This window comes from Capricornis sumatraensis, chromosome 10 (assembly GCF_032405125.1).
Source record: "Capricornis sumatraensis isolate serow.1 chromosome 10, serow.2, whole genome shotgun sequence".
NCBI classification, from domain to species: domain Eukaryota; kingdom Metazoa; phylum Chordata; class Mammalia; order Artiodactyla; family Bovidae; genus Capricornis; species Capricornis sumatraensis.
The window spans coordinates 62103326-62128352 of record NC_091078.1 but is presented as its reverse complement, the minus strand read 5'-3'; the positions used below and the strand labels follow the sequence as shown (position 1 = coordinate 62128352).

The 25027-nt window shown below is 38.4% G+C and overlaps 1 protein-coding gene across 1 annotated transcript in view; it reads right to left on the bottom strand.

Moving 5' to 3' along the window:
* KIF15 (kinesin family member 15) overlaps positions 1 to 25027 on the bottom strand; it is a 55298-nt gene that overhangs the window by 21040 nt on the left and 9231 nt on the right. The window contains exons 4-19 of the mRNA XM_068982560.1: positions 23613 to 23689; positions 20259 to 20296; positions 16729 to 16826; positions 15266 to 15445; positions 12250 to 12459; positions 10381 to 10506; positions 9920 to 10042; positions 7240 to 7363; positions 6622 to 6698; positions 6187 to 6396; positions 5111 to 5288; positions 3526 to 3667; positions 2640 to 2781; positions 1742 to 1939; positions 832 to 939; positions 461 to 566 (exon numbers count right to left, since the gene is read on the bottom strand). Coding sequence (XP_068838661.1) covers positions 461 to 566; positions 832 to 939; positions 1742 to 1939; positions 2640 to 2781; positions 3526 to 3667; positions 5111 to 5288; positions 6187 to 6396; positions 6622 to 6698; positions 7240 to 7363; positions 9920 to 10042; positions 10381 to 10506; positions 12250 to 12459; positions 15266 to 15445; positions 16729 to 16826; positions 20259 to 20296; positions 23613 to 23689 — 2137 coding nt within the window. The remainder of the gene's footprint in view (positions 1 to 460; positions 567 to 831; positions 940 to 1741; positions 1940 to 2639; positions 2782 to 3525; positions 3668 to 5110; positions 5289 to 6186; positions 6397 to 6621; positions 6699 to 7239; positions 7364 to 9919; positions 10043 to 10380; positions 10507 to 12249; positions 12460 to 15265; positions 15446 to 16728; positions 16827 to 20258; positions 20297 to 23612; positions 23690 to 25027) is intronic.

Sequence of the window (25027 nt, the reverse complement as noted above, 5' to 3'; positions counted from 1 at the left end):
TTGAGAGCAGTCTTGGAGAAAATGACCCTTTATATTACTATTACTCATCACTGCTGCTGCTGCTGCTAAGTCGCTTCAGCCGTGTCCAACTCTGTGCAACCCCATAGACGGAAGCCCACCAGGCTCCTCTGTCCCTGGGATTCTCCAGGCAAGAATACTGGAGTGGGTTGCCCTTTCCTTCTCCAATGCATGAAAGTGAAAAGTGAAAGTGAAGTCGCTCAGTCGTGCCCGACTCTTAGCGACCCCATGGGCTGCAGCCCACCAGGCTCCTCCGTCCATGGGATTTTCCATGCAAGAGTACTGGAGTGGGGTGCCATTGCCTTCTCCATTACTCATCTAGTCTAATTTAAAACAAACAGGACCAACCAACTAAAAACACAGACACAACACTAAGCCATATCAGTAAAAAGTTATTGAATTATAGCATTCAGATTAGGAAGCTCCCAGTGTTCAGACTCACAGTCATTCTTGGTCTGTGTGTCTTGAAGCTGCTCTTCAAGGACGTTCAACTGAGAGAGATGCTCCAGCTGCTGTTTGGTCCAATCAGTTCTTTCTGATGAGAAAAGCTTTGGGAAAGAGACCAATTTACTGGAAGAGGAATACTGGCAAGCTAAAACACACCCCAAACAATCACTTTGTTTCTGTTTTTCAAATGCAGTTTTAAATTCAGATTAGGGGTATGTGTCTGCTTATCAGAGGAGTCACTGAAATAACAAAGTAAGAGAATACAACTCAAATAGACCTTGACCCAAGCTTCCTAAGTCACTTCCTTCCTGGCAGGTTCTTACTTTGAGGTTCAGACATTTTCTGAGGTCACGCTTGCAATCTCACCTCCTGCATCTGAGTAGAACGATGTTCCAGTTTGTCAATCTGCTGCTGAAGCTTTACATTTTTATGCTCTTCTTCATCCAACTTGACTTGAAGGGCACTCATTTGTTCCTGCAACACAAGAACTTCAGGGGTCAAAAATTCTTTTAATGCATCTCAAACATTCCACCATTTCTCCTGCATTAAAAAATACACAACGCAAAACCTCATATGGACAAAGGTATCAAAAGCCAGTATGGAGCCAAAAAACAGACTATACTGATGATTTCTCATGGTTCAGAATTATACTCGTGGCCTGTCAAAGTTGGTAATTGAAGCACAAAGGAAACAATCGATTAAAATTAAAATCAAAGACTAAATCAGAGCCATCTTAAGACTTCTTTGATGCTTCCTCAAGCCTTTATCGAGTGACCTCACCAGAAAGGCCTCCATGTCCGTGAAAGGTAAACTTTCAGAATTTGGGGTGATGCAGCTTCAAGTCTTACTAGACGGTAGAAAAACTTGTACAAAAAATAAATCACTGAATTCTGAGGTAAACAAACTTCATGTGTTATTTCAAATATACAGAAAGCTGTCTAAAATTTGAACTATCATAAGATTCTTTCAAACTATTTCATTTTCTTTAGCATATATAAGTGTGTCTTATAAATCAGTTCTGGAACTAGAAGCTAGAGGCAAACTGGTCTTTTTATACACAAAAGAACCAAACCCCAAGGAGACCAGAAGGTGACTTGCTAAATGCTGGATTAAAAGAACAAGAGTAGGCTGATTTCTAACCCAAGGACCTTACATCCTTAAGAAGATATGATTTTGATACTAAACAGGTTCAAACACTGCAGATTACCAAAGAGTTAAAATGATAAAGAAAATTTATTGAAGTGAAAGTCTATTTCTTTCTAAAACTGAACATTACCTGCACCATTCTCAGCTCTTCGGAAATGGCTTCAAAAGCTTGTTCACTCATCTCAGGAGGCACTGGCTCATTTAAGATATCATTATCCAAGTTGCTAGAATCCTGGGTTTGCGCAGAGCCAAAGCTCTCTGGTTCAGGGCTGAACTTCAGTAGTGGCCGAGACCTAAGTTGATAAGCCTTGGTTGGTGTTGTTATGATCTGCAGCAAGAAATTATTAGGAAAACAACATTAGCACACATGAAAAGAATAACTTATTTAGTAATTATGTGAACAGAGAATAAAATTACAATTCTATTCATCAAGAGAATAGAAAAAGTATCCTTGAGAGCCAGCACAGAAGAAAGGCCCATGTGGAAACAAATTTATCAATTCAAAGCAGTCTCAAGCAAAACTGTCATAAGATTTTTAAAAGTAAAACTTGATAAGTCGACACAAAAACTTCATACAAAAAAATAAATGTGCAATAAGTCACTATTAAAAAGAACAATTTAGGAAGACTTCCCTGGTCAATATAAAAATAAAACGGTATGGTCATTAAAACAATGCATCATTATCATGTTATCAGTCAGAACACTGGAAGAAAATACAAAGTCTAGAAACAGAACAATTTATATATGGAAAGTTCAAATTAGTGAGGAAAGTAAGGTTGATTTTAAAAAAAGGTAAACCCAGAGGTCATGCCACTTAAAAACAAAATAGCAGGGACATCCCTGGTGGTCCAGTAGCTAAGAGTCAGCCCTTTCGATGCAAGGGGCCCAGGTTCATTCCCTGCTCAGGGAACTAGGTCCCACATGCTGCAACGAAGAGTTTGAATGCTGCAACTAACATCCAGCACAGCAAATAAATAAATACTAAAAAAAAATTTAGACACCACTGATTTAAGCTTCAGATTACATACCTTCAGTGTTTCAGCATGAATTTTACTCAGCTGAGAAACTTCTTGCCGCTGGCAGACTTTTGTTGCTTCCAAAAGGTTTTCAAGATTAAGGTTCGCTTTTTGCAAAGACTGAATCTCTGATTCTAATTCCACCTGCCTTTTTCTAATAGATAAGATAAAATGGAGTATTTCAGGTAATAAGGAATGCCATGCATTTGTAGAGTAGTTTATACTCTCACATAACTTTATAATTATCCCTTTAATCAGAGACTTTGGCAGATTAATACCCTCATTTTCCAACTGGTTGAGGTACAGTTCAGAGATTGATGACTGTTTAAAGTATTCAACTAGCAAAAGGTATGCTCCAACTCAAAAGCCCAAATAATTCAACAACAATTCCATGTGACACATTATTTTTAAAACAAGTATTTCTTTATCTTTTAGAATAGGATTAATCTTAGTTACATATAATATGAAGGTGGTTTATCTGTTTTCCTTTATACAGTATATCAAGAATGTTAACAAAACTGTAATTTCTAAAAATACCAATATAATTCATAACAGCAATGATTTAAATTTTGTGGTCAGATAAAGAATTCACAAATGAGTTTAACAGATACTCATCTCAATAGGTATATCCCTCAAAAGATTTGTATCACCTAGTTTACTAAATATATTATTAAAGACTAGAAGTTTAGGTCAATTGTACCTCAGTTTTTAAAAAATGACTGAAGAAAAAGAAAACAGCAAGATGCAAGCCCTTTTGCTTCATGTCAAAACAAGTTAGCTGCTATATTAGAATATTTAAGGTAAATGCTCAACTAAAATCCTAACCAGGTTAAACACTAGACAAACCAACATTAAAGGATACTGAAACAGTAAGTATGAATGTGTATTTATACTTTACCTAGTTAGTTCTTTGAATTCTTCATACTCTTGCTTTGAATTATTCAGCTCTGTGTGAACTTGCAGGAGTTGTGCTTTTAACTTCTCAGTGTTCACTAATAAACACGGCTCTTTCAGAGCTTTTGGGGAGAATCCTTGCTGACCTGATAAGGAAACAACCTGGCCTTTGAAAGACAGAAAATCACAGAATATAATTTCTAAGTTCTCTGCCAAGTATCAATTTTGAAGCACAAGGAGGAAAAACAAAACATCATTGGAAAATGAATCCTAACATACAAGAGCCTGTAACTCAAGAGGAAACAAGATACAACAGAATGTGTTGAAGAGTATTAAAAGTTGTTTTTGAGAAGCTGTGAAGCAACAGGATGAACGGGCATATTTAAAGCAACACTTTTTCCATTAAGAGAAAAGAACAAATAATGACTGAAGTATAACACCCACACTGCTGGATAGAGAAGTCTCACCAGTTGAATTCTGCATGAATTAGTGTCAGCAGTCAATGAATTTTTAGCAAAGGAGATAAACAGCAAAGGCAGCCAGTCCAAAGAACTTGGTATCATCTACCAAGTAGAAAATACTGATTTTTAGGAATTCCTTAGATGACTGAATTTGTTGAAGAGAGTGTCACTGAGTTTCAGTATGGGAAAATACCACATAAAAATTGTTCAGAGAATGATGTTTAGAAGATAGTGAGGTTTAGAAATTACCATTAGTATCTTTGGAAGATAGTAAGTTAAGGTACTATCGAGGCCAAAATAGCCAATGAAATATAGAGCACTGTAGGATATATAATACAAAAAATCTGATTTTAACTTTACATCTAAAATCATGGTCTCTCTACAAGCCATATTCCAAGAATTTTATTCTTTTGTTAATTCATAACAGAATGGAAAAAGGCTTGGAAAAGGAAATTTAAAAAGGCATTTTTTTCTTTATCATTGCAGTATAAAAAGATTAGAATTATCTTCATTTCAACTAAATTCATTTCAACCTAAAAAGAAACAAAGACTGAAATATATGATAAAAGGACATGAAAATACTCAAAGAATGAGCAAACAGACTATCACCAAATCCCATAGCATTAATACCAGTAGCTGCCAAGCCTGTAAGTTAGCTTAGTACTAACTAAACCACTTTTCAGAGAGTAACAGCAAACTTAAAGAACTAATGTATAACTAACAGAACCGAGTGGCAAGATGACCCGCAAACAAGACATCAGGATCAAAAACTGTGCTGGCTGGACCGTGAGTCTGACCGCTCTGACCAATCTCTCACACCAGGGGGATAAACATCTCAGCTCTACAGTCATTCAGACTGTCATTAGTTAAGTACTTTTCAAATACTTAACACAGGAAAATTCCATTTAATAAAAATGTAAAGTATCAAGAGCTGTAAGACAGAGATATAGGAGTATTCCCTTGCTCATGGGTATCTATTAGCCTACATGAAGAATAAGTATGTATATAGGAAATTTGCACACCAAGTCTAGAGGCTAAAGCGCAAACCCTCAGGGCAAGGCAATATCAAGGTCCTTATAAACAATCTCCCTGCCCCTAGAAGACATGTTTACAACAATCATGTCTTACTTTTGTCATTTTTCTCTGTTCCAGATACTTCGAAGAAGGCTTTTTCCAGGACTGCAATGGTCTGGGCATCCATTTCGTGGGCTCTTTTCACAGGCTCTAACAGTCTCAGTCTTCTGTTCTCCTCCCTGAGGGAATGATTTTCCATAGCATATTTTGCCACTCTGGGGTGGTGCTCTATCTGTGACATGGAAGAATTAGAGACATATATTTACAAATGTGACCATTTTAGAGAATAACTTTTTCTGAAAACCAACAGAAAACACTGTAGACACCACAGCAACTATGGAGCGTCTCAGTTTTTATGATCAGACTGAATATGTGCATATCCTACAACTCTCAGGTCTATGTTTGGGTCTGAAAATTCAAAGCTTCTCCATCTACTCTTGGAACTCACCCAGACACCTTCGATAAGCATACAGGGTGTACCCTGTGGCAGACTCTTCATGCAAGGGAGACTGCTTCAATTAACACATGAAAATGATAAGAAAACTCTCTACTGACTACAGCGGAATGCCCCTCAAGATATAGTAAATGAAAAGGTTGAGGCACAAAAAAGTGTATATGGTAGCTGTCTATTGTGCACAAAAGGAATAAAAGCCAAAATATCTGTATTGGTCTGAAAATGCATAAAAACCTCTTGAAAAATGTACACTCTGCTAAGAGATTATCTTTGTTTCTTAATAATGTGCCTGGTGTCAACTATCCATCCTCCCAGGGAAAAGGAAAAACAACAAAACTTTGATGAGCTCAACTGCAAACTGACTCTGATAACCCCAACTTCCCCTGGAAGGAACTGTACCTGGCCTGCCGGGGCTGAGTGCTACGGCAGCAGTATCACAACTTCCTCCCTCTTCCCTGCAGGTTTTACTATTTCAGAAAAATGGGATGTGTGTGTGTACACACACATATGTAGTGGGGTGGGGGGCTGTTTGAATTATATAATGATACTGTCAGTTCAATTCATTTAACTCACTTTCTCTTGCATTACATTACAAGAGTTTGCTGACCAGTTTGGTGACTGACTTATACTTGTCCTGAATCTCTTTTTAGAATTACTGTGAATGTCACGTACTCACTTGTTCTCGCAGAGTTTGAATCTCATCCCTCAGTTCCGACAGCAAACGGTCCTGCTCCTCGGGCAGAAAACTTCCCCGGGATTCCTTATGGAGCTTTTCCAGGCGCATTATTTGATCCTCTCGGAATTTCACGATCATTTTATTCGACTGAATGAATTTTTCCTTTTTGAGGGTGAGATCTTCCAATTGCATAACTTTTTCTACCAGAGACTTAAGAAGTTCAAAATTTGATAAGACATAAAAAAATAACTGGGCTTCCCTAAATTTCCACAAACCAAGCAACAAACACTAACTTCACATTTAATCTCAAAGTCAAAATTAAGTGTTTCAGTCTTCCTTTGTTTTACTGAATTTTGCCATTTATTTTACTCAGAAAAGTTCCATACAGTGAAAGCCTAAAATATCTTGAATCCCCTTTGTAGTAAAGTTTCCTACCTTCTTTTCCTGTTCAGATTTCTTAAAGAATAACATTGCCTCTCGGAAATACTTGATGTAGTTAGTCTCATCTTTATCTGTAATGGGTCCAGTAAAAAACAAAAGGAAATAGGAAAAATGTTTTATCTCTCAAATTTTAAGAATAAGCAATGAGCTGGAATAGCCTTTGATGGACTGCTCTCTATTACTCTAAAAGAATCAGACTCTCATCACCACATGATGAATTTCAAATTAACTCAGTCTACAAATTAGCTATTCTTTGAAGAAAAGTAAATCTCTGATATCCAATTTAGTAAACATATAAAGATTACATATGACAGAATCCAGAAGTGGATCTGAGTGATTTACCAGTATCTCTTTTTTTAAGCACTTATTAGGGATGCATTTTCAAAATTACTTCTACACCCCCCACCCACCACATCTCACAGAACTCAGCACCTGCAGTAACTGTGAATTCTGTAGTAACCACGTCTGGTTTCTATGCAGGTGAAATAAACAGGAACAGATACTCGTGGGAAATCTGGATAGCCATACAGTGCTGTGCCTGTTATCAGAGGGCTCCCATACTACATCCACACCCAGATCTCCTCAGCTTAAAGTACACTGAGCTCATCTTACCTACGGTGTGCAAGCTTTCTGGTAGCATCTGCCCTGCAGTAAGCTGGGCCAGTTGCTCTTTGAGTCTCTTCACTTCAGCTTGGAGCTGGGTCACGTTTCCTTGCGTGTCTTCATTTACCACTGCCTGTTGAAGAATTTTTTTTTTTTAACCATTAAAAGAATGCTTTATGAGTCATATAGTCTTCTGTTTATATTTGTTTGTATGGTCTGGAGTGTATGTATATTTGTTTTGTATGGTTTGTATGGTTTGTTTATATGGTTTGTATGGATGAAGACCAAACAAATTGACACTTGCCCCTCACCAAGAGTCTGAAGGCTTCCAGAATTGGTGTGCTGGCGGGAAGGGAGGCTTCTTTTCCCTGTACCATCACGCCTAGAACCAGAGACTCTTTCCCTCCCCTCCCTATGCCCCACTTAGGTCTCTAATCTGTTTACTAGCCCTGGGCCTTGCTGGGCTGGTTCACTCCTGAAGTGAAGTGAAGTGAAAGTCGCTCAGTCGTGTCTTGACTCTTTGTGACCCCATGGACTATACAGTCCATGGAATTCTCCAGGCCAGAATACTGGAGTGGGTAGCCTTTCCCTTCTCTGGGGGATCTTCCCAACCCAGGGATCGAACCAGGGTCTCCTGCATTGCAGGCGGACTCTTCACTGAGTTATCAGGGAATCCCGGTTCACTACTGGGGTCAGCATATATGCACCTAATACTGCTTCTTCCTGCGACCGACAGCCCCACCCCATCAAGAAGGGCAAACACTTCCCTTGGTGTCCCCTCCCCGTCTTTGTTCACTAAAGAGGGGTGAGAACTGCAGGGCTGGCCTGAGCTCCCCTGGCTCCACCCTCTCCAGAGAAATTCAACCCTGTGTCTTCCTAACAGTCCTCATAGAAGGGGAAGGTGGTTTGACAACTCCATTTTTGTTTTATTATCACAGTAAATGCTCTTTCAAAGAAATGTCTTCTATCAGAAGGCTTCTAAGGAGTTTATAGTCTCACAAAACCCACATGGTGTTAACAAGACTCAAGAGCTAATGCGGACTTCGCTGGTGGTCCAGTGACTAAGACTCAGTACTCCCAATGCAGGGGGCCTGGGTTCTATCCCTGATTAGGGAACTAGATCCCACATGCCACAACTAAGACTTGGCAGAGTCAAAAAACTTTTTAAAATAATAATAAAAAAAAAGGCCAAGAGCTGAGTACCAACCAAATCAAATACCCAATACTCCAGAGTGAGAGGGAAATCTCCGACAGCCCCAAGCTTCCCATGTTCCTCTCTTAGGCTGGGTCTGCCCACTGGGAAGGACTGTTCACTCTTAAGTCTCCAATATCTGAGTCACTTTTCCCTGGGAGGCTGTAGCAGAGGACTTACCATTGATAGTGACTAGTATAAGGTTCCTAGTTTTCTTATTTCATATGTTAAGAAGTCATTTCCAGTTGTTTCTGCTTCTTAAGGACAGCCTCATCACAAGGCACTCCTATACACTATGACATCACAATCTCACATTGGTGATGTCATAATTCTAATTATCCCTGCAGCTTTCCATTCTCCAAAAACTTCTAGTAAGTCCCAAGAGATAGGGTCAGGAAATGCTAATGATTTCTCTTCCTTGTATTAGAGATATCCTACAAAGAGGTCATAATCCAATCAAATGACTGAGTAACCAGACCCATACTCTTCTGACTTATCCAACGGAAGAAGCATCATGAACCTCTTTGCTTTTACCATGATGAGATGATCAGGGAATCTATTTTGTGGGGTAAGAATGACCACTGTCTCCTTTGAAAGAGAAAGGAAATTAATTTGCTAATATATGCATTTTGATTCTTCTGTTTAGAACCAAAGAGGCCTCCAACCAAACCTCTCTAAAACAAGCAGGGAACTCCTTGGTCTTTTGACAGTCTGCACCAGGGGTTAGCCAAGTGCTGCTTGACCATAACTGTCCTCATGTGTTTACACAGCATCTACAGCTGCTTTCTTACTAAAAAAAGCAGAGATGAGTAGTTGGGGCACAGACCATACAATACACAGTCCAAGAAGCTGGAATTATTTATCACTTGGACCCTTTACATGAAAACTTTTTGGACCACCTGTACAAGAATATCAAATAAACTTATTTTTTTTCCTCTTTCTTTTTGGCCATGCTGTGCAGCATGTGGGATCTAGTTCCCGGATCAGGTATCAAACCCACATCCCCTGAAGTGGAAGCAGAGTCTTAACCACGGGACTGCCAGGGAAGTCCCAGAAACTTCTGGTATAGAAAGAAAAACAAGGAATCCCTGGAGTTACAGACAACTTGAAAGACCAAGTTTGTCAAGGTCATCAGAATTCTTTTCCTAGTGGATCCTCTCACCCTTAGCACCAGCTCTGCTAGCATAGTTTAGGTACATAAATTTAGTCTCCAACCCAATTACAAAGGAAAGACTTTCCCTTCCCTTAAGAAAAAACAGGCCAAATAATAATGACCATAAGACCTAATCTAGGTCTCAAATTACACGATCTATACAGAAGGCTAGAAAAGATGAAAACAGAAACCTTGCTTACAGTTAGGCTTTTACAACACAGAAATAAATAAAAGTAATGCTAATTTCAGGGCAATTACAAAAGTGCCAGCTTCAATATATTTTAGTATATATTTATTATATTTTAATATATTTTAAATTTACTTAAATATACTCGGTATTTTACCTTATTTTTAATCAGCTTGGCTCTTTGAGCAAAATTAAGTGTTGATAGGGTTTCACCAAAACACCTAGATCCAGGATGAACATTTGCAATTATGACTGTTTTGGCATTACCTCCAAGGGAATCCTGTTTAATGATATAAATGGCACACATTTCAGGGCAGAAACCAAAAGATACGACATAAACGAACCTATCTATGAAACATAAACAGACTCACAGACGTAGAGAACAGACTTGTGACTGTCAAAGGGGAGGGGGGGTCGGGGAGGGAAGGACTGGGAGTTTGGTATTAGCAGATGTAAACTATTATACATAAGATGGATGAACAACAAGATTCTACTATGTAACACAGGCAACTATATTCAATACCCTGTGATAAACCATAAAGCAAAAGAACATTAAAACAGAATGTCATAGTGAGCATAACCAGAAAAGGGGCTCAGGAACCCAGTGATCTACTTTACCCGGAGTAAGAAGGTAAGTTTGGAGTCTCTGTAGCAAATATGTCTCTGTTTTCCATTACCCACATCGACAAGTGCAGTAATCACCTGGCCCAGGCAGCTCAATGATCGGTTTATGTTACCTGCTTCCTAGGGTATTAGGGAAAAAGAACAAAAATTGAGATGCACTGATTTCTTTTTAGTAATTTGAATTAAAATATACCTAGCAGGGTGGTAAGTCTGAATGGAAAGGCAAGACAGGGACAGTGTTAGTTAAGGGTAAGTAACTTCTCAGCAAAAAGATGTCCTCAACTGTGCCCTAACCTTCTCCTACTGAGGCACATACTGCAATTCTAATACTATTCAAATTCAAACACAAAAATCATTGAAGGAAAAAAATACTGTTATCAACTCATGATTGTAATAGTTTTCAACTGACCTATAGGCAGGGATAAAATCAAGAAGAGAATAGATGAAAACATGTTAAAGTAGTAAATTACAAGCATATTTTTCAAGTCTTTTTTATGTTAAAATGTTTGTTACATTATAAAGGTATGGTAACTAACATCCCACTCCCATGTCCCACAAAGCTATTAGTGAACATATTATAGATAAGAGAACATTCACTCTAATTCTGTCAATTCGAATTTACATATATCAAATGTAAATTAGAATTTACATTTATTACATGTAAACATAAAATGTCCTTAAAAGAGTGGTTTGGGGAGGAAAATGTTTGGGTTAAAACTTTTACTTTAGGCAGCATATTTTTGATAACTGAGTCTGCAGAGATGCGAGTACAGAAAAAAGAGAAGAGAAATGGAAATTATTAAGCAAGATGCACTGAGTTCAGAGCTGCCACACTGTTACCATTCTTAAAAGTGGTTTAGGGCCACAGTCGCGAGCACTGTCTGTGGAGCTGGACTACTGCTTGAATCTCAGCTCAACTCAATCACGTGCCCCTGGAAAATTTACTTCTGTTTCTTCAAAATAGAAAGGATAATAGTATCATGTCCTAGAATTATTAGGAAAGATAAATAGTTTGATATGAAGCATGTAGAATAGACCCAGCATATGTCCTATTATGAACATATGCTATTTTTCTTTGCTTTATGTCACCATGAAACACAAATGTGAGACAGCCTGAAGCTGTCTGAGAGCTCAGGAGGCTCAAATCCTCGCTTTCAAGGCAAACAGCACACTCTCCTCCACCATTTCTGACTCTTGGCTCTCTGCGCCCATATACCCTAACATGTGGAATCACACGCTTTGTTGACAGTACAGGTTACAATACACATGCATGTGTGCTCGCTCGCTTCAGTCACATCCAACTCTTTGCGGCTATATGGACTGTAGCCTGCCAGGCTCCTCAATCCAATGGAATCTCCAAGCAAGAATACTGGAGTGGGCTGCCGTACCCTCCTCCAGGGGATCTTCCCTGACCCAGGGACTGAACCCACGTCTGCACTGCAGGCAGATTCTTTAACCACTGAGCCACCTGGGAAGACCACAACACGTATATACGTTAGTAGTTCACATTGCCGAGAACCTCTGGTAATGCCTTAACCTAGAATGAAGTCCTTAACCCTTAACTCAAGAACTACTTCTTTCCCACGCTTCCCCCAAGTAAGGGGCATGTCATGTCCTCCTTCCTCTGAACCCTGCTACCACTTATACCATCGGCCCTTTTGGGTGACAGTGAATTCAAATACTCTTGCTCCTGACACTTGTCATATCCCATGTATGTTTACTGTCCCTACACCACAACAGAATTTTCTATACCTTTAGGATAGAACCAATTTCTTAATGCTTTGTAGCCATCAAAATACTGAGCTTGGTATTGACTTCTAATTCTCAGTCAAGTTGAACTGAAGACCGTAATTTCAATCTTACCTTTAATCTCATGCCTTCTGCATGGGTGTCCTTTTGCCTTTCAGATCCTGCCAAATCCACCAGATTGAGAAGGGAGGTCCGTATATTCACAGTTTCATGGCTTTTCTCCATTGACTCTATTGTAATTGTAAAGACTGCATGAGACCTAGAGGATTCTCTATTCATTGATGTCGAGGCGACACGTCTGTTTCTCCACCCTCCAGACAACACCTAGGCAAAAGGAAAATACATGATCCCAACTTCCACATTTTCACAACAGCTACAAACATCAGCAGGAAATCTGTAGAGGGTGGTGTGAGACTACTGGTCTACTGAGGAACATACGCAAGTATGAACGCTAACTTTCCTTTCCCTTTCGTTTTTTGTTTCTTCTCTAGGTCATGAGACCAAACAAGCAGGAAATCAGAAGGCATAGGATCTAGAATGGGTTTTGCCATTTCTCTATTTGTATTAACACAAGTCGTAAAATCTCTCTAAACCCTTTTCTTAACCAAAACTATGAGAAGTCAGATAAAGTAAATCTCAAAATTACCTTCAAGCCCAAAGCTTTGTCAGTCCTTTTGGTCTACAGAGTATTTGTTTTTACTTCCTATTCTGCTGGGAGCCAGCACGGGAGATCCCACCCATGACAAGGTCACGCGGAGAGGCCTGATGGGCAAGGCGAGTCAGGCTTCAGGGTTCCCCCTGGGTTTTCCTGAGCATCTACCCTGAAACCAACATCTGTCTGTTTACTGTCTGCTATACTATACTCTTCTGACATTACCACCTTTTCCCTGAAACCAAAATCTGTCTGTTTACTGTCTGCTATACTATATTCTTCTGACATTACCACCTTTTCTCTGGAAAGAGTTAATTCAGAACTCCAGTTAACAGTCTCCTGCATATAAAAAGAATGTTTCGGCTTAACTGACCGGGCTTTACAACTTATGGATTGTTTACAGCCCCCAACTGTGAGAGGCACGAAGCTCAAAACATCTTAAAGATATTAGAGCCTTTTGGAGCTAAGAATTAGTTTGGTGAAGAGTTTGTTGAGTTAATGTTTGCCGCCAGGCCTCCATATCCTTTATTTTTTAGGCACCTGAAGGATATTAATCAATGTAATTGGGATATAGAAAAAGAAATATAGTAGTTTTGATGTTAGCAACACTAGACTTTTGAGTTAATTAATTTTCTCTTTGTTATAAATCACTGTACTCCTTCATTGTTATAAATTGTTGTATTCTTGCTATGTAATAATGTAACTTTATTTGGTGCTTTCTGAAAGTGGCACCAGACTTTGGGAAGAACAACACTATAACCCTTATCAGAAAAGGGCCATAAAATGTTAATTGGCCTTCTGGCCAAAAGATGATGTAAATCACCTAAGACTTATGTATACAACTAGGTATGCAGAGAGAAAGCCCAGTCTCGGGGCGGTTGACACTGCATAATTTAGTATTATCCATTGATCTCTATGTGTAATCAAAAGTATAAAAAGCCTTCTGAACAATAAAGGACGGACCAGTTTCTCGGACTAGTCTCTTGAACTAGTTTCTTGGAAATCCGGCTCCCCCCGTGTCTCTCTCTCTCTCTTTCTCCCTCTCCTTCCCTCTCCTTTTCTTGCTGAATTCCCATCTGGAGCGGGGAGGGAGGCTCGCCATGTCTACTTATTTGCCCTGGCTTCTAAGATCCGTGAGAGAGGGAGCCCAAGGCGGGGCACCCTCCGCTATTCAAATGGGCACTGGTGGCCCAATGTAGATGGTGCAAATCTCTTGTCCTGAGATTTTATTAGTTCTCCACATAAACCACGTTATTCAGCCTCTTTTCTCCACTAAATTTTCCTACTACACTATTTCTTCCTAATCTCTCTTTTATATTTCTAAATAAGTTTTTCCTCACCACGCCGTCTCCCCTTCGAATTACCCTGGATCCACTGGGGCTGGACCCCGGCACTATCCCCTGTGGCAGGCAGGCTACATGAAGGTTCAGATAGCAGGCTCTAAAATCAGATGAATACCAGTTCAACCCTTGTCTCCACTATCTACCAGTTGTGTGGTCTGGGGCCAAGTGATCTTTTCAAGGCGCCGTCCCATATGCGTAAAATGGGAATGTGGGTACCTCCTCACAGAGCAGAACATCTCAAACTATAAGGTGCACGCTAACCACCTAGTCCCACTAAAGTTCACACTCTGATTCACTAGACGTGAAGTAGAGGCTGAGATCCTGCATTTCTAACAAGCTCCCAGGTGACACTGATAGTATGAGAACTACATTTTTGAGTGGCAAGGTCATGATATGTATTGGATAAATAAAGAAATTGGTCGGTCGGTCAGTTCAGTTGCTCAGTCGTGTCTGACTCTTTGCAACCCCAGAAATTAGTAGCTTACCTTAAAAAGCAGATAAAAAATTAAATGAAATAATATATACAAAGAAGTTAGTATAGGCTTCAACACATATACTCAATGAATAGAGCTGTTATAACCCTATTAACCAGTCACAGCATAAAAATGAAATTGTTTATACCTTTTATTTTTTGGTTAATTAATTCATGCTTCCTTTTCATAACACCAAATACTGTACATTAAATATCAGATAAATAATGACATTTACACAGCTGCAAAGAGAAAGAGCAATCCTCACTCAAACATGAGACAAATTTCAAAATACTATTAGCTTAAAAAAAGTGTGGGACTTCCATGTGGTCCAGCAGTTAAGACTCTGCACTCCCCATGCAAGGGGCCCAGGTTCAATCCTTGGTCAGGGAACTAGATTCTGCATACCACAACTAAGACCCGGTGAGACAGACAGACAGATAGTGAATGAATGGAATGAACAATACCAAACTAACCCAAAATCAAGGGGTCAAACATCTATTTTAACAAACGGGAAATTTATAAAATATGGTCATACTCTTTTTTTCTTTCCTTCTTATGAACATCCTGGCTGTGGCTTTACAAAATATCTTTAGTAACACAGTTCTTTCTTTCTTCACAGCACGCTATGCTGTCTGCGGAGCAAATCATTCAAAGTAGGGTACCTGATAGGCTTCAGCCGCTGAGGTCACCACCTGTTCTACCGCACCAACAACGAAGACCCCCTTCTTAATGTGCTCCCTTATGTACAGTCCAGCTGATGCAGAGTCCAGCAGGTCATAGATGTGCTCATTGTAGATCTCAATAAATGAACACTTACAAAGAAAACTCTTTCCAACTCCAGCCTGTAAAAGAGAAGCCTGGTTTAGTGATATTGTTTTCATGAGCTCATCCCTACCTTTCATGAGCACTCATCTTTCACTCACTTCACAACATATAAATTTCCTACAATATTATCCTTTACACAATACAAGATACTTAAAAGTCAGTTTTAAAACATAGGTTAGTAGTTTCAACACATCATTAACAGTTTTAAGCAGCATCAAATCGTGGTCCCAGGAGCCCTGACGTTTCCAACAGTACCTCGGAACCACGATAGGGAACTAGGACTTAAGCATGCCGAATGGGGAATTCCATTTTTTGCTTAATTGAGGTATAATTGATATAGAGCATTACACTAGTTTCAGGCATATAACACAATGATTTGATATTTGTATATACTGCAAAATGATCATAAGTCTAGTTAACGTCCATCACCATACATAGTTACATAACTTCTTTTTCCTTGTGATGAAAATAGCAATTCCATTTTCACCTGTCATATACTGGACTTCCTCATAAGTGTATCTCAATCAACTCTTATATTTTCCAAATGACAGAAAATAAGGCATTTTGAAAGTCTCTCTTACAAAAAATAAATAAAAAGCCTTGCTATAGGATTTTTAACCACAGAAATAAACGTCACTAAATCTAATTCACTGGCATGTAATATGCTTGTCTAACTGCAATGGTAAGAGACAGTTTCTGCAAAGGAGTTAAGTGGTAACTCAATGTTATATATCAGTCTCCCTGGCACATAGGTAGTAGAATACAGAACACTAACGGCTCTTAAGCCTGGAATTCACTAAGGTAACGATGCACAATAAAGAGAATGGCCCAATCTGGGAGCTAATGCAAAATGGAAGCCCACGTAGCCAGAAAAACAGAGCCACACCATGTGTGAAGCAAGAACATGGTCAGACGCTAGCGGGTAAAGCAGGTAAAGATGGCCCCGTTACTACTGTCAGCCTAGGTGCAGGTAGGTGACATGGCTTTATGAATCTGTTTTCCTCAGTTAAGATTTTCTTTACACTTTCTCTTCTGTAAAATCTGAGTATCTAAGAAGCACTACTTTCTACTTTCTTTTAATGTCAGGTCAAGGATGATGCATGTTTTATAGACTAAAAACCTTTAGAAATAGAAAACTCAGAATCCTTAATTTTATCTTGAGAACCGAAGGATTTATTAATACCACTCTAGCCTATCCACGTGTAGATGACCAATTATACCCCTCCATGTATCATGAACTATTAACTACTCAAAAGTAGATATTGCATAGAATTCTCTTTATTTTTACAATAAGTTTTACCTTCTCTTTTTCGTGTTCAATTAGGGAAAACAAATATTCAAAACTTCGAGGGATTACTCCTCTCAGATTATGAGAAAAATTATCAGATTCAGATGGTCCTAAAGAAAAACATAAAAACACAGATATGTAACTGCTCATTTTTATTCTGTAACAGGAGTCCTTCAAAATGGCAACAGTGAAAGACAATTTAACAGATGATACATTGTATAATCAGTTTCTTCTGGGCTCCCAAGCAAGTTAATTTGTGGTAAGAGATGGCATAAGAGAACCAATCAACAGGTGCATGATAGTCACTAAGCCATTTGAAAAAGCAGCTGTTGTTCGATAAATTTAAAAATCCATTGAAGTCCCAAGCTTGAAATGTTTCCTTCTGCAGATATCAAAATCAGCAGAAATAACAAGCAATTATACTTTACTGTTGCATAAGACAGTCAGTCATCTCAGATGACCTTTATATACTGGCAGTGTGGCCACGAGCTCATTAAATACTTAATCTCTTTGAGGTTTTCACTATAAAATGGAGATAACAATGGAAATAACTATCTCACAGGGTATAAAAATTAGCATTAGCTAGCATTCTCTTAATTGGGCAATAAAAGCCAGGGTGGTAACAAAGATACTGTAGGAATATATCACAAGATTTCTATACAGAGAAACTGAAGAGGAATCCTACCCTTATTTTGTTAACACTGGAGAAAGGGGGAAATGTAGTAGATATGTAAGTAGTTAGGAGTTTTTGGAATATTAATTCAAACAAGCTATATTTAGCAGAAAAAATTATATAGCTGCTGCTGCTGCTGCTAAGTCACTTCAGTTGTGTCCGACTCTGTGTGACCCCATAGACGGCAGCCCACGAGGCTCCCCCATCTCTAAAAGTTACTGTACGTATTAGTTAATTACACCTTAGAGACCACAGTAACTAAGAAAATGCTGGTGTATGCAAGAAAGCTACAGAAAATAAGTTTTAAAATATTATCATCTTGATGTGCTATATCTAAAATATATTAAATGGACCTTGTAAACTGCACCTTAAATATATGTGTGTGCGTATATATACATATGTATATAAACACAAACAGTAGAAAAATGGAAGAACATAGAAGACAGAATATTAGAGTATGCACAGATAATTTTTTAACATTTTCCTGCTAAATTCTATACAAAGATATTCAGCACACTCATTACAGTTACCTTATTCTTGCCTAGTCTCCTGACTCAGCTCGCAGCCCTCCTTCTGCTCTAACCCTTTCTTATAGTCTCTACTCCATTCAGCTGCCTGAGTAGTACTTTCAATTTAACTTCATTTCATGCAATGCTTCTTAAAAACAAACAAACAACAAACCTTCCCATGACTTCACATCCCTCATAAAAAAAATCCAAAATCCATGACTCGCTCTCTGGCTATAATTCCAACCTGCCCCTAATTCTGGAAAATTCCACTCTAGCCCCATGTGTCTTCTTGCTGTTCCCTGAATACTTTTCAGCATACTCCCAAATCAGGGCTTGCCTGTGAATTTGCAGGGACAGCCTCTCTGCAGAAGATTCTTCTACAGTCTCAAGGTTCCTTCTCATTTCATTCAGTAAGTCTCTTTATTATTTTTTTTTCTTTAGCCATGGACTTTATTGTCTGAATATTTCCAATTATTATTCTATACACAAACGTTAATTTCTTACAAAACTCTGTATTCCATATTGCTAGGTCACTTCACTCTTCATTTTATGTCACATTTCCCTCAAGAACTATTTCCCCAAATCACAATCTGCCTGATTGTGTGTTGTTGTTGTTCAGTTGCTAAGTTGTATACGACTCTGCGATGCCACAGACTAGCCACCAGGCTCATCTGTCCATGAGATTTTCCAGGCAAGAATGCTGGAGTGGGTTGCCATTTCCTTCTCCACAGTAAGTCTCTTCAAATGTCACCCCAAGAGGCCTCTCTGATTTACCAACTAAAACAGTACCCCCTGCTCCTTTTTATCCCCTTATTGTTCACAGCACTTATTACTGCTGCTGTTTAGTCACTAAGTCATGTCCAACTCTGCAACTCCACGGGCTGTAGCCCACAGGATCCTCTGTCCTTGGGATTTCCCGGACAAGAATACTGCAGTGGGTTGCCAGTTCCTCTTCCAGAGGATCTTCCTGACCCAAGGACTGAACCTGCATCTCCTGCTCAGCAGGCAGATTCTTTACCAATGAGCCACTAGGGAAGCCCACAGTACTCATTACCTCTGGCTTAAGTACTAGATATTTATTTGCTTTCAATTGTACATCCCCCCCATGAGAATTATAAGCTCCAAGAGAGCCTTGACATTGCCTTCTATTTGAACAGACCACCAGAGCCTTGAAGAGTGCCTGGCATATTTTAGCACTCATTTATATGCATGTTGCTGTAATTTCGGAGAAAGGAAGACTTTTTTTACTAGAACTTACAATTCAGAAACCATTAAAAATTCAACCTGAAATTCAACCATATAAAAATATTTTGGCATAAGAAATACTTATGTAAGCCAACAGAAAAAAAACTAGAGAAAAATCTGTCATTTGTATCATAGACAAAGAGCTCATCTATTTTATGAATCCCCACAAATGAGTAAGAAAATGATAAGCTAATTTTTAAATAAGAAAAACAGCTTGAATGTGCATTTAACAGACAGGCTATTTAAATGTTCAATAAATGTATAAAAGGTGGTCAGTGGAAATCAAGGAAGTGCAAATAAAAACACAATGAGACAGTACCACACACACTCCAGAACAACTCAATTTTTTAAAAGGACAATATGAAGTGTGGACATGTGCATGGAGCACTGGGAAATTCCACGCTGACACATCTCTATCATGTCCCTACCTACAAACGCTGGACGTACACATACTATGAGCCAGCAAGCCCACTCCCAGAAGTTTACAGTTCAACAGAAATGAATTTTAAAAGACACATACAAGGAAAAAATGTCCATAACACCATTATTCATGGGGTCTAAAACTCTCTCGCAACAGCAGAATGGAAAATGTGGTCTATTCATACAATCATATATTATACAGGAATGGAAATAAACTATATGCAATAACATGAGTGAATCTCAGAAACTTCATCCTGACAGAAAGACTCCAGACATAAAAGAGCAAACACAGTAAAATGTCATTCACAGACGTGCAAAAGCAAGCGAGACTAGTGACGACACAAGTCAGAGCAATACAGGCACCGTGGGGGGAGTGGGAGCAGCTACTGACTAAGGGTCTGGGTCAGAAGAGTGGTTACACGGCTATACAAATATGCAAAGATTCATTAAGCCCTCTTCAAAAGTTGTTAGTTAAGCACATATTCTGTGCTAAGCTTTGACCTGGAAACAGCCAATAACACAGATTTCACTATCATATAATGGAAGTCGCAATCTGGCAAGAACGTGGGAAATGACCCTAATTTCATGAGTTCAACATCATACACAGAAAGTATGACTTTCCAAAAAACATGCTAAGTTCTGTTATCACAAAACAGTAGACTAACCCAGTAAATGTTAATCTCTAGTTTACTTACCCATCATGGTAAATGTTTTCCCTGAACCAGTCTGTCCACTGTAAAAAAGAATGTTTTATATATTATTTTCAAACATGAAACTTAGAAGACTACCTAATTTTAATACGGTCTACTAGTATATACATTTTCCCCACAAAGAACTAATTTTCTTTCTTTCTTAAAATTTATACCAGGTAAAAAGTGAATGATCCATTTTCTTTCTCTCTTATTCTACTACTAAGAGCTAACTACTCTGAATTGTCTGATTAGTCCTTCCAGAGTATACAAACACAGCCATCAGAGTTTTCATTTAATTTTTATTTACAAAATTGGAATGATGTTATTCATACTTCTTTGCAATCTGTTTTTTCCCCTCTTAATTTTATTTCAGACATTTTTCTACATGGGTAAATAGAAATCTACCTCTTTATGTTTAATGGCTATGTAGTACTCCATGAATGTATCATAATTTATTGAACCAGAACCAACTGGATTTTTTTCCTAATTTTTTTCTGTTCTAAATAACGCCACAATTCTCCTAAATTCTACCTTTAAAAGATACTAAGATATGGTCATACTAAAAATAAAACAATTAAAAACAACCTTATGCTATAGGCTTATTTTGGGTAGTGTCATAATTTCTCAGGTACCCTGAGAAACAGGGGTAACAAACAAAATACAAAAATAAAAATTTAAGTTGAATATGGTTGTCAGTTAGGATGATAAATGTGTTTAGCTTGGATTCATAGCACAAACATAAAATTTTGAGTTTACTTTTTGGTTCAATGCCCCAAGAGCTAGAAAACAGCACAATCTACCTGTTTATCTATTTCTTTTGGAAGCAGGTTGGAAATAAGTTCTTTAGTTAACTCAGAATGAGAAACGGATATTGCTGAGTGCCCTACTTGAAAGTGAAGGGGATACTGTTAACAATAACTTTAGGAACTTCCTTGGCAGTTGAGTGGCTACGACTCCATGCTTCCAGTTCTGGGAGCTCACGTTCGATCCCTGGTCAGGAAACCAGATCCCACATGTCGCAACCAACAACTGGTGCGGCCAAATATATTAAATAAATAAATATTTTTAAAAATAGCTCATGAACCAGTAAGTATGCTCATTCAACCAATAAATCAATGCTCACTTCTCTCCATGTACTTCTCCTTTCTACCCTCAACTACCAAAAGTAATTTTCAAAGTAAATACTATGATTAGTATGCCTACAGGAAACACTTTGAAGATACATAATCTCTGGTTACTGGGGATTTCATTTTTGAGCTTTACCACTTAAAATATTCTGTGAGAAAGAATCCTTTCTTCTCTTGAGAAGAAATATGAGAAAATGGTTAAATGCTTCACTGATGAAGAGAGAACGTTTAGTTCTGCGGAACACAACTGAAAAGCAAGCATGAAAGGCAAAGGGAAATTTTCAAGGAAGAAAGTGTGTGCAAGATGAACCCAAGCTTCAGACTTCTGGATTTTTATTTACTTTTATTTTGAGCCTATTAAGGATAAACCAAGGGTACATATACACACACAACAATCAGCTATTCAAAATGAACTATATAATTCACTAAATTCACTACATTCTATTAAAAACTTCTGGTTCTAGACAAAATTAGGAAGTCTGTTGCTAGAAGAAAAGGAAAATATAATTATAAAATTCACCTTGTATACCTGCCAAGATTGTCAGCTTACATGCTAATATTAAATATAGAGCAATATTTGAAGGCTGTCAATACTTAGAAATTCACAATCATTGTGCACTTAATTTATTTTGGCTGCACTGAGAGGTCTACAGGATCTTAGTTCCCTTTCCCCAGAGAAGGCAATGGCACCCCACTCTGGTACTCTTGCCTGGAAAATCCCATGGACAGAGGAGCCTGGTAGGCTGCAGTCAATGGGGTCACTAAGAGTCGGACACGACTGAGCGACTTCACTTTCACTTTTCATTTTCATGCATTGGAGAAGGAAATGGCAACCCGCTCCAGTGTTCTTGTCTAGAGAATCCCAGGGATGAGGGAGCCTGGTGGGCTGCCATCTATGGGGTCACACAGAGTTGGACACGACTGAAGTGACTTAGCAGCAGCAGCAGTTCCCTTTCCCAGGCCACTGCAGTGAAAGCACCAAGTCCAAATAACAGGCCCACCAGGGAATTCCCATCATTATGCACTTTCAATACATGCCTTGAAGACAGTTTGATAGTTTCTTATACTATAGGACCCAGCAACTGTATCTGTAGGTATTTACTCAAGTGATTTGAAAACTTATGTTCACATAAAACCCAATATTCGAATCTTTGTACTAACTTATTCATAATCACTAAAAACTGGAAGCAATCAGAGAAAGACAAAAAGAAAGAAAAAGCTATTGATGCATGCAACAACACAGAAAAATCCCAAATACACTTTACCAAACAAAAAAGCCAGATCCAAAAGGCTACATATTGAGTGATTTCTTTGGAAAAGGCAAAACAACAGCAATGGAAAATATATTAGCATATCCAGCTGTTGGGAGAAAAAGAAGTGGTTGACTATGAATGCAAGAGGAACTTTGAAGGGAACGGGACTGTTCTCTTCAGGAGGCATGCCAAAAACATGACTCTGCAACTGTCAATACACTATACAGCCGTACATCACAAAGGGTGACTAATAAACAAGCAAAACACATCAAACTAGGATGTCAGAGACCCCAGGATGAAATGCATCTAACTGAATTACAAGTTCATGACACACTGAATTGAAGGCAGTAGGCAGAAAAGGAGCTGACCTAAGTTGACAAAATGAGGTTTTGATTAGAAATTGTAGTCCTTGGGGAAAAAAAGGGTCTGTGCATCAACAATGTACTCAGTAAAATTGTTTCTCACAGGGATCCAGGCTAACAATTTGGAAACTGCTTTACATGTGTACTGGGGCTGAACAAATAAATAAACGGATGATAGCAGTAGGAATCCAGGTTTCTGTCACCCAGGAAGTTACAGATAAAAAAGAAAGGAAGGTTAGAATGAACCCACGTCGATTCTCAACCGTTGGATTAGTCAGACATCAGCATGAACTGAAGTTTAGCTTACTGTATATATTCAAAAGAAACAGACAGAACAAAAACAATTGTAGATATGTGTCCACACATGACTCAGTGTATGTGCATATATTACCAAGCTCTGTCTCCCTAGATGGCCTGGAAGCAAAACACAGTCCTGTTGACACCTTTATTTTAGCTCAGAGAGCCTTGTTGGACTTCTGACTCACAAAACTATAAGATAATAAATCTGTGTTGTTTCAAGCCACTAAGTATGTGGTCATTTGTTACAGCAGCCATAGGGAACAAATAGAAGCACTTACTATCGTAACCTTGTATAAGAACACAGGGACAACTTACTAGGCAAAGATGGTACCATTGTAACCGCTCATGCACGACTCCACAATGCCTTTGGCCACAGTTGAGAACATAGACTCCTATAAATGTAAGCACCAAATATGTTAACATTTTACAAAAATGAAAACATTTTCCCTAAACGACATTCTAAAATATAATAAAACTTGTGTGTAAATTGTCATTTGCAATGTGAAAATTATATCCACTATACAAAAAAAGGCTAAAATATCTAAGATGATAAAACTGTAAACATAATTATATCCATTAATCTGCTATGCAATTATAGATTTAAACCCCACATCTAGACTTTATATAGAAATTTGCATGTTGCACACAATATTATACTGATATTAGCATAAAATACATACCCCTATATGTTCTTCAGTACTTTTCCCACAAACTTTTATCTGATTTTTACTTTCATTTTTATATACAAGTAGATGGATCATTAGAAAAGACCCTAATGCTGGGAAAGACTGAAGCTGGGAGAGGGGGACAACAGAGCATGAGATGGTTGGATGACATCACTGACTCAATGGACATGAGTTTGAGCAAACTCCGGGAGATGGTGAAGGGCAGGGAAGCCCTGCGGGCTGCAGTTCATGGGGTCGCAAAGAGCTGGACACGACTGAGTGACTGTACAACAACAGATGCACTTGTATTAACAAGGCAAGAATTCAGACACCTGCACTGTCCACTGTTAGTAGCCATGAGTCACATATGGCTACAGAGCATCTGAAATGTGTCTAGTTCAATTTCAGATGTGTTGTAAATATAAAACAATCATCAGGTTTGAAAGGTTGAACATGAAAAAAAGAATGGAAAATATCTCATTAATAACTTGCTTTATGTTCATTACATGTCGAAATGTATTTTAGATATACAAGGTCAAATAAGATATAGAATTAAAATTAATTTTACCCATTTCTTTTTAATTTTTTAAAGATGTAGTTATTAGGGAATTCCTTGGCGGTCCAGTGGTTAGGACTCGGTGTTCTCACTTCTGAGGGCCCAGGTTCGACCCTGGCCAGGGAACTAAGATCCTGCAAGGTGTGCAGGACAGCCAAAAATGTAGCTATTAAAAAATTTAAAATTATTAATATACATGTGACTCACTTTCTATTTCCATTTTTCAGACATGTCCTAGATGAAAAAAGACCTAAAAATCTATGTCTCACCAAAAATGCAAATCATGTGTATTATAAGAGAACAATCAATATGTGTGCTGTCCAATGCAATAAACATTAGCCATATGTGGCTATTAAAGTCAGGTCCTCAGACACACTATTCGTATTTCACGTGTAGCTAAGACATCTGAGAAACTAATAATCTGAAAAGGTGAGTTTTAAATTTTAATTAATCTTAATTAAACGTAAACAACCATGTGTGGCTAGAGGCCAATGGAATGGACAGCACAG